General features: G+C 36.8%; 3 protein-coding genes across 3 annotated transcripts; all 3 read left to right on the forward strand.

The window, feature by feature from the left end:
* The first annotated feature begins 5836 nt into the window (after nucleotides 1-5836).
* Nucleotides 5837-8532, forward strand: LOC131299921 (trimethyltridecatetraene synthase-like). Its single transcript, XM_058325496.1, has 2 exons — nucleotides 5837-6845; nucleotides 7767-8532. Exons 1-2 carry the CDS (start codon nucleotides 5916-5918, stop codon nucleotides 8391-8393), a joined length of 1557 nt encoding a protein of 518 aa, XP_058181479.1. The 5' UTR covers nucleotides 5837-5915; the 3' UTR covers nucleotides 8394-8532.
* A 667-nt stretch (nucleotides 8533-9199) lies between these two features.
* LOC131299521 (uncharacterized) lies at nucleotides 9200-12657 on the forward strand. Its single transcript, XM_058325111.1, has 4 exons — nucleotides 9200-9246; nucleotides 11334-11400; nucleotides 11490-12277; nucleotides 12357-12657. Exons 1-3 carry the CDS (start codon nucleotides 9200-9202, stop codon nucleotides 12147-12149), a joined length of 774 nt encoding a protein of 257 aa, XP_058181094.1. The 3' UTR covers nucleotides 12150-12277; nucleotides 12357-12657.
* A 2372-nt stretch (nucleotides 12658-15029) lies between these two features.
* Nucleotides 15030-16386, forward strand: LOC131299925 (uncharacterized). The gene has a single exon (XM_058325502.1). It carries the CDS (start codon nucleotides 15698-15700, stop codon nucleotides 16205-16207), a length of 510 nt encoding a protein of 169 aa, XP_058181485.1. The 5' UTR covers nucleotides 15030-15697; the 3' UTR covers nucleotides 16208-16386.
* Nucleotides 16387-16971: the final 585 nt, after the last annotated feature.

Consider the following 16971-nt stretch of genomic DNA (forward strand, 5'->3'; position numbering starts at 1 on the left):
TTACAATTTCTCAACGTTAAGAACATGGGTTACTTTTCCTATTTTCCATAGGGTAGTGATTTTCGCACTTCTTTTTTTGCCTTCTTATCAAGGACGGAACCGGGATTTGACCATAGCAGTGGCAAATGTATACTAAAAAAATTTAAAAAAAATACATTACAATATTAATAGTCATCAGCTCCAGAAAAAATTAAAATAACATAACAAAAACTAAACTAAATGATGTTTGTCATTTACACATGGAGTACAAAAGAAGACTAATTTTAATTTTGGGCATCGATAATGGCATAATAATTAAATTCCCTTAATTTTTTTAGGTTAAGTTGTTTTAGTGTTAGAGTGTGGAATATTTTTTTCTTAATTACACATCATTATTTATATTATTTCACTGGCCCATTGAATTTAGTTTTGGAATACTTTTTGGGTCTCCTTTTATGAAAAAAAAATAGAAGATTTATGACTAGTATATAATAAAAAAATAAGAAAAAAAACCTAGCAGTGTGCTTTGCCTTCAAACCTCGCCTTCAAATATAAGGTTGAAAACCCCAAGCGCAGGGCTAGGTCGTCGGTAGCATAATATCCGGAAGTCCGGGATCAAGCCCACAGAGAATTCGAATGTAGCTTAATCGGATTGTAGGTTTTATAAGGTGGATTGTGGCGTTTAAGACGGCCAACTTGGTTTTGCTTTGAAACGGTGAAAATCGTCAAGGCAAAAGACTAGGAAAAACGCCTAATTAACTTAAAGAAGGCAAGCCTAGGGATCGTCTAACCCTTGACAAAGGATGTTACCGGTTCTCAATATAACTCAGGCGAGAGCCACGACCGCGTGCTCACGCCCGGAGAATTTAGCTTTAATGACTACGTTTATCAAAAGATGTGATTAACCGGAATTAAATCAACCTATTTTTGCTAATGTATCTAACACGTAGGGGGTCACGAGCCCTCAATATGTCGCTTGCCAAGACCGCTTGACTAAACTTCATACCAAGGAGTTAACACGCCTCGCTTAGACCAAAAAGGTTAGGTTAATGAAATTCCGAAAATCAAGATTTTAAGCCCGAAGGTTTGAGAACCAAATAACCACCTAAGTACTTGGGAAAGATTACCCTGAGACTTGGCCTATCAACTACTCACACATAGCTAAAGCATGGAAGAAAGCATAAAAACGAGACATGACTTTTAACCGATAAAAACGAAAACAAACTTGATATTATAAAAGATCTAGTCCGTAGGAACAACTTTAATAAACGAGAAATTAACAAATGAGAATTACTTACTTAAGTTCTTAAGGAATTAACTTGAAAAGCTTAAAAGACCATTAATGGAGGAAAAATAAAAGCTAATAAATACCTAGATACAAAAGGGAGAGAGGAGACCCCTATTTATACACAATGGGTTTCTCTCTCCTCAAATATCTAAAAGCATACCATAAAAGGCAAGTATTCCATAAATGGAAAGCCCAAAAAGTAGCAAAATATCTGGCCGAAGGCTCTCCGTATCGATACAGAATAAGCAAAGTATCGATACCACATCGTTAAGCTGAAAAGGCCAATCTCCCGTAACAATCCCGTATCGATACGGGAAGCTCTGCTTGGAAAGGTAACAAACGCGTATCGATACGCCTTAAATCCGTATCGATACGGAATGCTTATCTCTGGTTCTTCAAGCCAGCCTCCCAACCTTGACACCCGACGACCGTTGGCTTGCCCGATGCTCCTCGCCTTCGTTCTTTGGTCACTTTGGCACAAGTTCCACCGGGCGATGATTCTTGAATTAACTTGGGGGTTGACTTTGCACTCAAAATACGCCTTTTAATGGCGTTTTGCCTGAGACACTGAACAAACTACCTTACGAGCAATATTGACTAAAAACGACAAATAATAGCTAAAAGCACTTCTAACTAACGGACTTAAGCACCACAATCAAGCAATCTTAGGTGCGTATCACAGTGACGAGCCTATATAAGTTGGGGATAAAAAAAAAAATTCTCACATATAATAATTGCATTTTCTAAAATTCTTGTCGTGGCGGTCACCACCATTAGACCCCCTTTGTTCCATCCTTGGTTAGCATATTAACTAGCGCAAGTCATTATAGGTCATACATTATAATGATAAAATATTATAATGTGGGTCTAATGCTCATTCATTCTGCAATATTATAGTGTATGGCCATTTATTATAAATTCTCTGACCAAAAGTGCAATCAGAAACTCTTAACCAAAACTCTCTCTTAAATCAAGTCTCGCAAAATACTAATTTCCACACACACAAAAAAAAAAAAACATCTTTTACTGGCTTCTCCAATCCAAATGGACGAATCTTCAATCAAACAAACAAATTAATGAAGTGCACAGTCTTCCAATATTGGATTTGAGCAAAAAAATTCCACACACAATCCTTCTCAAATACGAGAATGACTATATGTGGGGATAAGCTCATTCAATGTGAAATTGAGACATTTCGTTTGTTTATTTTAGTAGACTTTCAGTGAAGACTCCTACAGTCAAATTCAATAACAACGTATGAGGCCCCTGTTTGCCACCAGCTGATAAAGTGGGGACCTATTAATTTAGTGGGAAATGAATTTCATTCAATCCTTTTGATTCCCTCGTTCAACCATACGTTGATAATATCCTCTCACTAGACACCAAACCATCATTCTCAATTAAATGAAACCAAAAAGAGAGACCAAGACTATTTGAATAGTACACATACGTACTTGTCAGCAGGATAATTCCCAAGTCAAGAAATCCTCCCATAGTAACTTCTGATCTGATTCTTAATTCTCGATCTTGTGAATGTTATAGTTGGAATGCTCTCAAAAGACAATTTAAGGTATCTATCTCCAACTAATTAATTAAAAGTGGCACGAGACACTGAGATATACGTGATTATAAAAAGTAAGAAATGCAACTGTCTCCAAATAATGGTTTCTAATGAACCTGGCTATATTTGAATCAGATTGGTCACTCTTAATCTTGGTTAGCTCATAGTTTTGGTTGTATAGTCATAATTGTAGATTTGATTGGGTTCAAGCAAAAGTAAAATAAATTAAGAATACAAGAATATCCACGCGGTTGTGTTCCCGAAGCACTGGAAAATCTATATATATATATATATATATATATATATATATATATATATATATATATATATATTTCCTCGTACTCATTAATTTCCTTATGCTGGCTTGAAGACTCAATGGGGTATCTTTCTGCATGACTCGATTTCCAACCTAATAGAACGACTAATTTGGAGATAGATCTCATCCATTGTTTATTAGTGGGGATTCAATTAAAGTCGAGATAAACTTCGTAAAGACTGATCCTCAATACAAAAATGCATTACAATATTAATAGTTATCGGCTCCAGAAAAAATTTAAATAACATAACAAAAATTAGACTAAATGATGTTTTGTCATTTACACATGGAGTATGAAAAAAGACTAAGTTTAATTTTGGGCATCGATAATGGCATAATAATTAAATTTCCTTAATTTTATTTAGGTTAAGTTGTTTTAGGGTTAGAGTGTGGAATTTTTTTACTTAATTACACATCATTATTTATATTATTTCACTTTGGCCCATTAAATTTAGTTTTGGAATACTTTTTTGGGTCTCCTTTCTTGAAAATAAAAAAGAAGAAGATTTATGACTAGAATATAATAAAAAATAAGGAAAAAAACCTAGCAGTGGCGAGACTATATAAGTTGGGGATAAAAAAATTGTCACATATAATAATTGCATTTTCTAAAATTCTTGACGTGGCAGCTGCCGCCACTAGACCCCCCTGGTTCCATCCTTGCTTCTTATGATATTAAGGCTGAGTTCTTGTAAATTTCAATTTTTGTCTTTGTTTTGTTTGTTTTGGTCGTCTTTTTCGAATTTTTGTTAGGGATTTTCACACTCCTTTTTTGCCTTCTTATGATATTAAGGCTGAGTTCCTGTAAATTTAAATTTTTGTCTTCGTTTTGTGTGTTTTGTTCGTCTTTTTTGAATTTTGTTACTCCATATGTTTTGGATTAATTTTCTGTTTTGACGAGAAAAGTCTAAAAAGTTAAAAAATTATGATCAAAAGGCAAAAAAAAAGTTTATTAAAAACGAAAAAAGTATCAACCATCTGTCTTTTTTTTGTCTAAATTATTCTATTATATGGACTTTTTCCAACATCGGTTCATATTATTTTTCGATTTACCTCGTCGAGACGAACGATTTAACCCCAATAATTACTAGGAAAAGCCAAATAAAAATTACTAAAAGTAAAAAAATACTTAAAATAAATTTTGGATAAATAATTTACAATTTTCTCTTCCAAGTTCGAGAGAGTGCATGGTCCATTTTGTTTTTGTTTCTGGAAATAGGCCAAGTGGCTTATTTTTTTGTCCTTATTCAATTTTTTTTCGCATTTGTTAGTTTTTCGTCAATTTTTTTGGGGATTATTGCTTCATCATGACGAAATGAATCTAAAAAGTAAAAAATTACGATCAAAGCCTAATTTTTTTTAATAAAGATAAAAATAAGCCAATAAGCCAATTTTTTCGTCTTTATTAAAAAAAATTGGATTTCGATTGTAATTTTTTACTTTTTAGATTCCTCTGGTTAAGAAGAAGCAATAATCCCCAAAAAATTGACAAAAAAACTAACAAATGCGAAAAAAATTCGAATAAGAACAAAAAAAAAAGCCAAGTGACTTATTTAGCCGAAGGAATCAACTCATTCAGAAAATATCGTCCATCACCCAATTAGGACTATAGGAGTATTTTTTTTTCAAAGGCCAGTTAGTTGTATCTATCTTGAAATGATAATTCTAGCACTCTCTTTTCAATATTTGCTGCAATTATTAAGTTGGAAACAAATATTTACACCATTGGTGCATATATAATTTATTATTAAGAGAAATTTTTTTTTATATCCCTTTGACTTTGACCAAAAATTCATTTTGGTCATTCACTTTTCAATTTCGGCATAAAAATACTTCGACTTTCCAATTTTTTTTTTAATGTCATCCTTTAGGGATATATACATATATACACAAAAAATAGGGTGTTTGGATCAAGCACCCTACACACATCGGATGCCGTTGGTTTCCACGTTGGCGTCCTCGTTTTTTTTATAGAATTGTTGGACGGCTTGGATCGGCCGTCTGGTGGCCGAAGACAGCCCGGCGTGAACTCAAAGAAAACGGATGCCTTCTAAATGATGACATTGAAAAAAATTGGAAAGTCGAAGTATTTTTATGCTGAAATTGAAAGGTGAAGGACCAAAATGATTTTTTGGTCAAAATTAAAGGGATATAAAAGAAATTTTCCCTATTATTATTTATCATTTACCATGCTCATGATGAATTTGAAAATCCTATAGTGCAGTGGTGCACTACAGGAGGTAAATGGGACATCTGAACCGTTCAAAAGTGTTTTCAATGGTCTAGATGTGTTTGTTATTTATTATCGGTAACAAATATTGACTGCCGAAATAGACGACCCAGATTGCCCCACAGGATTCTACCTCACGGGATCTACACATCCGCTCATGATGCCAAAATTGCTTTGAAAAGTACTCCTTCCATCCCAAAATCTTTGATCTTTTTCAATATTCGCGTCATTCTTTAAACTCTTATATCTCTCAATTTATGATATTTTATATAATTTTAAAATTTTTGTATTATAGATCTAATCGAGATTTATCAAACAAAATTCATATTGTATATTATCGGAGATTCATATTGAAAGATACAAGTGATTGAAAATTGACACAAATATTAAAAAAGTCCAAACAATATGGGACAAAGAGAGTACAAGCAGACTTGTTACTTACTTATCAACACATGATGCAAATATAATTTATATAAATGGCCCTTAAAGCTCCTAAACTTTGATCACCAATATCCCCATCCACTACCATCCAACTTCCAATATGGAGGCTCCTTCTTGGGCTGTTCTAGCCTTGACATGGCTAGCTTCAATTGCCCTTTTCCATTACCTCACCACCACCCTCGGTCCCCGCCTCCGCCGCCGCAAACTGAAGTACCCGCCGGGCCCCAGACCGTGGCCGATCATCGGCAACTTAAACTTGGTTGGTTCAGTCCCACACCTATCCTTCCACAACTTATCCCGAAAGTACGGCGAAATAATGCAACTCAAGTTTGGCTCGTTCCCCGTCGTGGTCGTCTCGTCTCCCGAGATGGCAAAGGAAGTCTTGCAGACACAGGGCGAGACCTTCGCTTCCCGGCCCGTGACTGCGGCCGGCAAGTACACTGCCTACAACTACTCCGACGTGACGTGGGCCCCTTACGGCCCCCACTGGCGTCTAGCAAGGAGACTCTACCTCAACGAGCTTTTCAGCCCAAAGCGAATGGACTCCTGCGAGTACATCCGCGTGGAGGAAAGGCGCGCTCTGATGTCGCGCCTCTTCGCCCTCTCGGGAAAGAAGACCGTGATCAGGGAAGAACTGACCCGCTTCACGCTAACGAACGTGAGCCGGATGGCGTTGGGAGAAAAATACTTCAGCGAATCAGAATCAGGTCGGTTTTCTTCGAGAGTGAAGCTGGAAGAACTCAAAGAGATGGTGGACGAGTGGTTTCTGCTTGGCGGGGTGTTCAATATCGGGGATTGGATACCATGGCTTGCTTTCTTGGATTTGCAGGGCTATGTGAAGAGGATGAAGGCTCTGTACAAGAAATTCGACAGGTTTCACAATCATGTGATCGCCGATCACAAGGCGAAGAGGGAAGCAGAGAAGGATAATTTTGTGGCCAAGGATATGGTGGATGTTGTTTTGCAACTTGCTGATGATCCGAATCTTGAGGTTGAGCTTAATAGTAATGGTGTCAAGGGCTTATTACTGGTACTTTCTTCCTTATTTCAATTTTGTTTACGCACTTATACAAGGGATGACGATGAACATTACTCACTGTTTAATGATCAGAGACGTTCATTTTCATTTTCATTTTTTTTTTGTTTAATGAGTTCATTTTCTTTTTGTAGAGTTCCCTTCTCTCTCTCTCTCCTCGTTTTCGCTGGAGTGTTGATTTTGTTTTTTGGGTGTTGAATAGCCATTTTTGTTAGGAAGTTGAAGTGTTGATGTATTTTGTTGCTAGCAAAAATAAAAATTTGACACTTTGGCTCGGAACTCGTGGAGATGCCCGGGATGGAACCATTGTGCACAGAGACGAAGCTAGACCTGCCCAATCCTTGTTTCGGGGTTTTTTTTTTTTTTAATTTCAAAATTAATATTAGTTGTTTTTTGTTTGATGAGAATACCTAGACATTGTATTTTGGATTGGACGTTATTTGGACATTTAAATGCTTTAAGAATGTGTTCGTCTTTGGTCCCAAAATCCAATCCCTTCTTCCAAAAGTTTTTCCTTCAATATTTATCTTATTTCTCTCTCTCTCTCTCTCTCTCTCTCTCTCTCTCTCTCTCTCAACTCATTACCCTCAAACTCAAAATCTAAAACAAACAAACTATTAAATTCTCGAACCTTGAAATTCTAAAATTTTGTTGGTCATAATTTTGCCCTCTTGTTTATAAAATCCGGACTCCGTCGCTAATTGTGCATCACAAAAAAGGTAGTCATTATGGTTTTTGTAGATGAGGAGTTATTGAAGCTCCCTTCTTCATTGCTTACTGATAATAAGTACTGTAACTTGTTTCGCAATGTTCGGCTTCGATACTCGGCTGAGAATTAGTCACTCCATTTTGTCACCCTTAGTTCTAACCATCTCTTGTCCGTTGACGATCTCTTGCTTTCTTCGCTAACTCCAGGACCCAATAAATGGCGGAACCGATACATCAGCAATGACAGTGGAATGGGCAATATCTGAGCTCCTAAGACAACCACGACTCCTCCGAAAAGCGACTGAAGAGCTGGACAGAGTCGTTGGAAGAGGCAGGTGGGTGGAAGAGGATGACATCCAAAACCTTCCTTACATTTGCGCAATAGCAAAGGAGACTATGAGGGTTCACCCGGTTGCTACGCTCCTCGTACCCCATTTATCCATCGAAGATTGCAAAATTGCCGGGTACGACATTCCGAAAGGGACAACTGTGCTTGTGAACGCATGGGGTATAGGCAGAGATCCTAGATACTGGGAGGAACCAGAAAAGTTCCTACCAGAGAGGTTTTTGGGGAAAAATATCGACGTGAAGGGGCACCATTTTGAGCTATTGCCTTTTGGTTCAGGCCAAAGGAGGTGCCCTGCCTGCCGTCTTGGACTAATGTTGATCCAGTCGACCTTGGCTAATTTGGTACACGGATTCAAGTGGGGATTACCCGACAATGTGAAGCCCGAAGATGTAGACATGGAAGAAGAATATGGACTGACTACGCATCGGAAGAACCCAATTGTTGCTGTCGTTGAGCCTCGACTTTCTGCTCACCTCTACGTTTAATCAGTTATTTGTCTGAAGAATTTTTAATTGTTGATCGCTAGTTGTTGTCGATGTAATTTCGCTTGCAATATTACCGATGTTGTTGAGCTGCATTTAACACATCTAAAAGATGCTATAAATCTATGCGTAATTTGCAGCATTCTTTAAATTTGCTTAATATACTGAAACCAACTCGATATTCAAATAACTTGATGTTAGTCTATAAGACAACTAGTATACCTTCTTTTTTTTTTTGAACAACAAATTTTTTTTTATTAATGTTTGGAAACAAATTACAAAGATTAAAAAGAACTTCGACAATCATATACCACTAGGAACCAAAAGAGAAAAATAACTACCCTTTGATGGCAAGAAGCCAACCAAGGCCTTAAACCCCAAAGAAGAGACAAACACATCCAAGACCCCACCACCCGCTCCTAAGATGACTAAGGATCAATCATGTATTTATTTAAACTTCCTCGTCAACACCCAAATAATCTTTGCCCATAATTTTCTGGAAAAAAGAGCAGAGGAAGAGAGTGGTTGGTAGTTGGTACTAAAATTAAAAAATTGGTTTAGGATGAGAACTTGTAACCCAATTAGTCCACCTTTAACATTTGTAACCCCTCTAATCTATTAATATAGTAGAATAAGGCCTCATTTCTTTTATAAAAAAATTAAACCAAGACAAAAATGTTCTCCTATATAAACTGTCATATAGAAAAACTCTAGACCAAAAATAAATCTGGAGCACAGCCACTTCTCTCTCTCTTTGCCGCCGGAGAAAAGTTCAAAAACCTCACCGGAAAATGTCCTAGCAGCTGTCCATGCCTTCGATCAGCGCGGAAAACCCGTCCTTGACGAATACACTGCGGTAAACAGGTCCGTTCGACGGCCTCCCGTCCTTCGCCTCATTGGCCGGCTACACCTCGATCAAATACTCTCTCTCTCTCTCTCTCTCTCTCGTTGCCGCCAGAGTCCACCTAAACTGGCTATTGATGAAACTACTTTGTTGGTTGGTGATGAAAAATGATAATTTGCACTTTATTTATGATCTGATTCTCTGAGTTCTAGAAGGTAGGCTGACAAATTTGATTCCAGAGTGGGGTTCTACATGGGTCCACTTTTGAATTTGCATTTATTCATTTTGCTTTGATTATTTCACTTTGGAAGTAACATTCATGCTTTTTTTAAGGGTTTTTAATGTTATGTATATGCAGAAATGCTAGAAATAAAGAAAATTTATGTGGTCCTCTTAGTTTTATTGAAGGGAAAATTATAGTTTGCCCCCTTTAACTATCACTTGGCCACACTTTGCCCTCTCGAACTACTCAATCCAACACTAACCCCTTTTAACTATTATTTGTTTGCCACCCCTTTAACTGTTAACGTTTTGAGCAAAGTTATGCAAATACCCTTACACAATATAGATAGGTTATACACGATACTCCTACACGATTTCCCCAACCCTAAGAGCATCTACAGTGGAATAAGCAAAACAAAAAATTGTTAAAGTTAGCAATGTTGGATCAAAAAAGTGCTCATATTGGAATAACCAAACATAGTAATTTCTTAACAACTCATCAAATTTTGGCTCTTCAATAATCAAAACTAGCAATATTTTGTCAATAATCAAATTTTATCTCTCAATCAAAGACACCAACATTACACAAAAACCTTCTCTCTCGCTACAATGTTTTCAAAAAATAATTTAAAAAACTGTAACTTTCAGATTTTTTTTTCAGAAACTTTTTTTTTTTTACAAAAACAAATATTTCAAAAATTTTTAAAACTATAAGTAAATAAAGTGTGTTTTCAAAAATCTGTTTTTGAAATTTCAAAACTCTTTTATGAAGAACTATTTTTTTTTACACAAAATCTATTTTTAAAAAACTGTATTTATAGTTTTTAAACTTTCAAAACTATTTGTGTAAATATAATTCTTTCAAAATTTCTCAAAATTGTATTTACAGTTTTTAAGTGAACAAAGTGTGTTTTGAAAAACTGTTTTTTGTTTCGAAAAACTTTTTTTTTTAACTGTTTCTAACATAAACTGTTTTTTTTTCCCTTCAAAAACCGCTTTTTCAAAAAATATGCGTGACATGAAGAAAAAAAGTTTGTAAGGCCTATTGGTTTTGATTATGGGTAAAAAATAACCAATGTGGGATTTGACATTGCTAACTTTAGCAACTTCTAAATGGATAATCAAAATTTGATATGGCATGCTTTGATTATTCACATTTACTTATTCCACTGCTGATGCTCTAACACAATATGTTTTCCCCAGCTCTAAAACCTTTCCCTTAAAATTGGCTAGAGTTTTCCCTCCATTTTTGTACCTCTGTGTGTGTGTGTGTATATATATATATATATATATATATATATATATATATATATATATATATATATATATATATATCCTAATACGCCATTCATTGAGTTGTAACTTGTAACCCTAATTTCGACTGCCTATGGAAAAAATTCCAGTACCTTTTCCACAATAGAAGTTGATCATCATTTACGGTGGTCAAGGGCATCTGATTTTGGAGGTAAGATTCGTTTGAACTAATTTTTTTTTCTCGGCAATTACTGTGAACTATTGAATGTTGTAAAGTGAGTTATTAGTATTGTTTGACTATTGAATGCTTTATTGGTGGCATACTTTTATATATCTACTTTATATATACACACTACTGTGCATATGTCGGCCAAAAAAGTGGTTGAGAATAGTAAAGTAGTGTTTTGTATCCCTTGACTTATATGTTTTAATTAATTGATTACTTGCCACTTGCTGCCTGTATATTGAAAACTTGCATGCTAAAGTTTTGTTTTTTAATTTGTATACTGGATATCCTTGACTTATGAGTTTTAATTAGTTGTTTACTTACCACTTGCTACTTAAATAATGAAAAATTGCATGCTAAAGTTGTTTATTTTTTGATTTGCTTACTGGATTCTTAGGATGTCTGGTGCAATGTTTGTGTTTGAGGTTCACCATGGGTTACTTTGTGAATGTGCCAACAAAAAAGTATTCAATGGGCAAGGTTGAATTCATAAGAAATGTAGACAAAAACCTAATGTCGTATTTTGAGATGATAAGCATGATTAAGGACTTAGGGTGTTCAGAAAATTGCAACATATATTAATTCTAAGCTCCCTGATTGTGATTTGGATGGTGGGTTGAGAGAGTTAAAGACTAATAAGGTGTGGGACATGTTTGCTATTCATAATGATAGAGAAACTATATTTATTTATGAGGAGAATGTAGAGTTAAATGTGGTCGATGATGTGGTAAATCTGGATAGTGACATTGAAAAAAGTGATGGCAATGAGAGTGAAAGTGGGGCAGATCCAACCAGTCCTAGAGGGAGTATTGGTAGTAGTGACCTCGAGTTCTTTGGAGATGGAGATGAGCTGTATGATTTACGTGACAAAATTAGAACAAAACAGGTGAGAGAGACCTTTATAGGTGGTTCTGAACCTTTTTCCTTCAACATGGGAAGTGGGAGTGGAGAGGGTCCATCAAACCTATTACCTCCTGACATACAAGAGGTGGAGGATGATGACCTAAATACTCCAATGAATTCTGATGAGCAGGGTAAAGTGGAGTTTCCTGAGTTCTTTGAGGATAGGGACATGGAAAGGCCAGACCTAGTGGTGAGTCAAGCAGAGGAAGAGGTAGGGCTGAAACTAGTTGTGAGTCAAGCAGAGGAAGAGGTAGGGCTGGAACTAGTGTTGAGTCAAACAGAGGAAGAGGTAGAGGCAAAAGCCAAGTAAGGGGAAGAGCAAGAGGCAGAGGAAGAAGCCAAGCAAGGGGGAGATACCAAGGACCAACACCTACTCAAGAGAGTTCAATGATCACATATGAACACACAAGGCCTACAACTGAAGTTGATTCTGTAATGGTATATCACTACCATTGTTATTTAACCTTACTTTGTAAAAAAATGCATATTAACTTGAGTAATATTATAATTGATGCAGATGCAAAGGAGGTCCACCACTTATGGATATGTGTATTTTTCAGCTGGAGTGGGCAGCTCAAAAGGTGGTGCTACTGTCCAAATTGGCCACTCATAAAGCTTATCAAACATGGCACTAACTCAAGGTTCTCAAGTCCCCACGTCTACACCCAACTCAGGAATGGCACTTGATGGATATGCAGCCTTTTAGAAGTCAATTGAAAGTTTATGGAGCTGCTAGTTTTTGTTTGGTATTACTTTTTTAATATGGGCCTGTTGGTTTTGCTTCTAATCAAGTACTTTGCCTAGTTTATTGCTATCTAAGTTTGCATGTGGACCAGTTTATGGCTATTTAAGTTTTTTTGCTGCCAACTTATTGTTGGTGTGTCTTGATCATTTGGGAACACTTATGTAACAGATTATGATATGATATGCAAAATGTTGCCATTTTTTGAGACACAAGGTTGCAAATTTTTTGGGACACTTATGTACAGGTGCATAGCGATTGTTCTCGGCAGATTAATTTCAGTACTCTCTGTTTCTTTGTGGATGTGTATTTCTTTTGTGTATCTGTTTTTTCTGTAGGAGTATTTGTTGGGTTTTTTGCTCATGAAAATAGGTCCAATTTTGTTTGGCCCGAAAAGACTAGTGCTTGTGTGTGAGTGCTGCAAAGGTAGAAACAGAGAAGAGGTGGTGCACTGTGGGTTGGTGCTCTCAGTGGAGAAGAGGAAACCGTGTGTGCAGTGTGTTCTCGGTGAAAAGGGAAAGCTTCAAGTGCAGTCTTTGGTCCTAATTTTCAGTAGTTTATTCACAACATTTGGGACTGTTTTGATCTCCCGTGGATGTTCCTTGGTTCTCTTTATGTCTTGTTTCTTGCGTGTTTAATTTTTCAAATTACGCTTCCGTTTGTGAGTGGGATTAAATGATTTTAAAAAAAATTCCCAACAGTATTATCTTTGGTTTATGTTTTTTTTTAAAAAATCAAAATCTTACGAATTGTGAGACTGAATTCTATGGAGGTTTCGTTTTCTTTGTAGTTTTCGTTAGTTGCTATTGGAAATTACGTGGGTTTGCTATTCTGATTAGATTCCTAAACAATCAATGGAGAGAGAGAGAGAGAGAGAGAGAGAGAGAGAGAGAGAGAGAGAGGTAGGTTTGTGTAAAGTCTGGTAATTTCAATTTGAGATGGTTGTGTATGCTTGAAAGGGAAGAAGAGGGTAATTTGGTCCTTGGGTTTAATAAATAATGGCCTGGAAATTTTTTCCATCCTAAACTCTAACAGATAGCTAACAGAAGGGCTTGGATGGCAGTGAAATAATAGTTAAAGGGGGTTAAGTGTTGGATTGAGTAGTTGGAGGAGGCAAAATGTGACCGGGTGATAGTTAAAGGGGGCAAACTATAATTTTTCCTTTATTGAAATTTGGACTATTTTATTTTGGATTGTGGATCTTATTAACTGATTGACAAATCTGCCTAAATTTGCCTCAGTTACAGAATGGATTACGTATTCGATTACTCAATAGATTGTTACCAATCGTTTTTTAATACTCAATTTACAAGACCATCTTGATCAATTACCAAATTGAATAACATATTTCTTACGCATTGATTGTGGAATTCATTATTATGGATTATATACTGTTGAAAGTTGCAAGCTTTTAGCATAAAAGTCTCGAGATGCACTAAATCGTTATGATTCTTAGTGAAAATATTATAAATTCTAGTACTACAAAATTACGAGATCTATCATATTTTTACGATTCCTAATAAAAATGATACTAATTATATAACTGAAAAGTTAGAAATTTGTGTATTAAAAGTTATGAGACGTATCAAACTGTATGATCACTATGCCAAATTGTAACAAGATACTATTTAGGGTGCTGGACTAATTAAAAATAACCTAATTAAATACTAAAAGACATCCTATTACTAACAATCATAATAAATAAATAAAAACTATCAAAAGACACTTATTGGACCAAAAAGACTTAACGCATCAGGCCCATGGGGTTTACTTGAGTTGAGGCTTCCAAAGCAAACACGGAGTAGATGAATGGAAAGGTGAAGCATTTTCGGAAGTAGATCTCGTAAACATTCGACAGTCCATCTCGGCACGGATGGCTTAGATTTAATCCGAACTCCTACAAATCCTAGCCGTCTATTGTTTGGATGAAAATCCGAGCCGTCCATTGCCGAGATGGACAGTCGGATTGGCCGCACTACACCGTGTAGTGTGGCGGGTGCACTACAGTCCCTCCGATTCCATGGAACTTCAGTTGCCAACGAGAAAGTTCGAACAACAATGCTACTCATTCAACAATTTAAATACAACACCAAACACAAACTCTCACATACATGTGGGGCCCACACATAGTAGTGTGTGTGGAGCCCACATGTATGTGAGAGGTTATGTTCGGTATTGTGTTTGAATTGTTATGTGAGTAACATTTTTGAAGTTCGAAAGCACGAGCCCATCCACCTACTCCGCTTGCCGACGAAGTACTTTTGTGCAGAGAGATCCAATTGCCAAAATCATACCGACTCTTACCGCCATCAATTGTCACTGCCAAATAGAGATCCAAATGAAATTAGTAAGGTAATTATTGTTAAGTTTTTGGTTTTATTTTGTAATTTGAATAAGTCTTTGATTGTCCTAGTCTTTAGGAGGTTGTTGCTTTACCAGATTTATAGGAGTCTTAGTAGTGGGATAATCTATTTCGATTCAGTTCCTTGTTTTCTGGTACAGCTGTTAGTTGGTTCCTAAATTAGTGGTATGCTAGTTCATGTAATCTTCTATTTAAGTTGTTGGGTCTTATGAATAAATTGTACGTTCAATTTTCAGCTTCTTTTCTTCCTGTCATAAGTTATAACAGTGGTATCAGAGCCACCGAGTGAGAAAAGTGAGATAAAGAGTGGGTATAGCAGCAGCTTTACTGCTTTACTTCTACTTCACCTGTTTTCCCGCTGTGCAGCAGCATAAGAAAACGATGGCTTCAGAAACTTTTGCGCAGCCAGCCATTCCACGCTTTGATGGTCACTATGATCATTGGAGCATGCTCATGGAGAACTTCTTAAGGTCCAAAGAATACTGGACGGTGGTTGTTTCTGGAGTAGCAGAACCAGCCGAAGGTGTTGTGCTGACAGATGCGCAAAAGGCAGAGCTTGAAGGGCTGAAGTTGAAAGATCTCAAAGCAAAGAATTATCTCTTCCAAGCTATTGATCGCTCAATCTTGGAAACCATTCTTTGCAAGGACAGCGCCAAGCATATTTGGGATTCTATGAAGAAGAAGTACCCAAGGATCAGCAAGGGCAAAGAGGCTGCAGCTTCAAGCCTTTCGTTCAGAGTTCGAAATACTTCGAATGAAATCAGGAGAGTCAGTTACAGATTATTTTTCAAGAACGATGACAATCGTCAACAAGATGCGGATCCATGGCGACAAGACCACCGACGTCACCGTTGTTGAAAAGATTCTTCGATCCATGGCAACAAAATTTAATTTTGTTGTCTGTTCCATAGAAGAAGCTAATGATATTGATGAACTTTCAATTGATGAATTACAGAGTTCTTTGTTGGTTCATGAGCAAAAAATTAACCAACAGGATAAAAAGGAACAAGCATTGAAGGTCTCATCAGAAAATCGTTCTACACCAAGTAGAGCTGATAGAGGACGCGGTAGAGGCAGAGGTCGAAGTCGAGGAGGCAGAGGCAACAATGATCGTGGAATCCAACAACATCATCAGCATCAAGAGAATCAATTTCAAGGAAGAGGAAGAGGACGTGGTGGTTATCACTCAACTTCTTATGGACCAAAGTCAGCAGACAAGTCCAATGTTGAATGCTACAAATGTCATAGGTATGGTCATTATTAGTCAGAATGCCGTACTAATTTGAATAGACAAAGTAGCGAAAGAACTAACTTTGCAGAAAAAAAAGAAGAAGTGTCTCTTTTAATGGTGTGTCACGTGAAGGAAGAAACCCAACAGAACATGTGGTATTTAGACACTGGCTGCAACAATCACATGTGTGGGGATAAGAAGTTGTTCTCTGACTTGGATGAATCTTTCTGCAACACTGTTAAGTTCAGCGACAATTCCACGGTGGCTGTTATGGGAAAAGGAAGTGTAACTGTCCAGCCTAAAGGAAATCTCACACACACTATCTCTAATGTTCTTTTTGTGCCAGATTTAAAGTCTAACTTGCTTAGTGTGGGTCAGTTGCAAGAAAAGGGATATGAGATTTCTATCAAAGGTGGAGTTTGTCAAATTCAGGATGCAAAGTTGGGCTTAATTGCTCAAGTTAACATGACGGCGAATCGCATGTTCCCGCTTCATCTCCACAACGCCACTCATTCATGCTTCTCAGCAAAAGAGCAGGATGCGGCATGGCTATGGCATTTTCGCTATGGTCACCTACACTTTGGTGGATTGAAGACTTTACAACAGAAAAATATGGTGATTGGCCTTCCTCAAATCGCAGCTCCGTCTGGAGTTTATGAAGAATGTGTTGTTAGCAAACAACACCGTAATCAATTTCCACAAGGACCATCATGGAAAGCAAAGAAGGCATTGGCGTTTGTTCATTCCGACATCTGTGGGCCAATAACGCCATGCTCTAATGGAGGTAAAAGAAACAT

This window comes from Rhododendron vialii, chromosome 9a (assembly GCF_030253575.1).
Source record: "Rhododendron vialii isolate Sample 1 chromosome 9a, ASM3025357v1".
In the NCBI taxonomy this organism is placed as follows: Eukaryota; Viridiplantae; Streptophyta; class Magnoliopsida; order Ericales; family Ericaceae; genus Rhododendron; species Rhododendron vialii.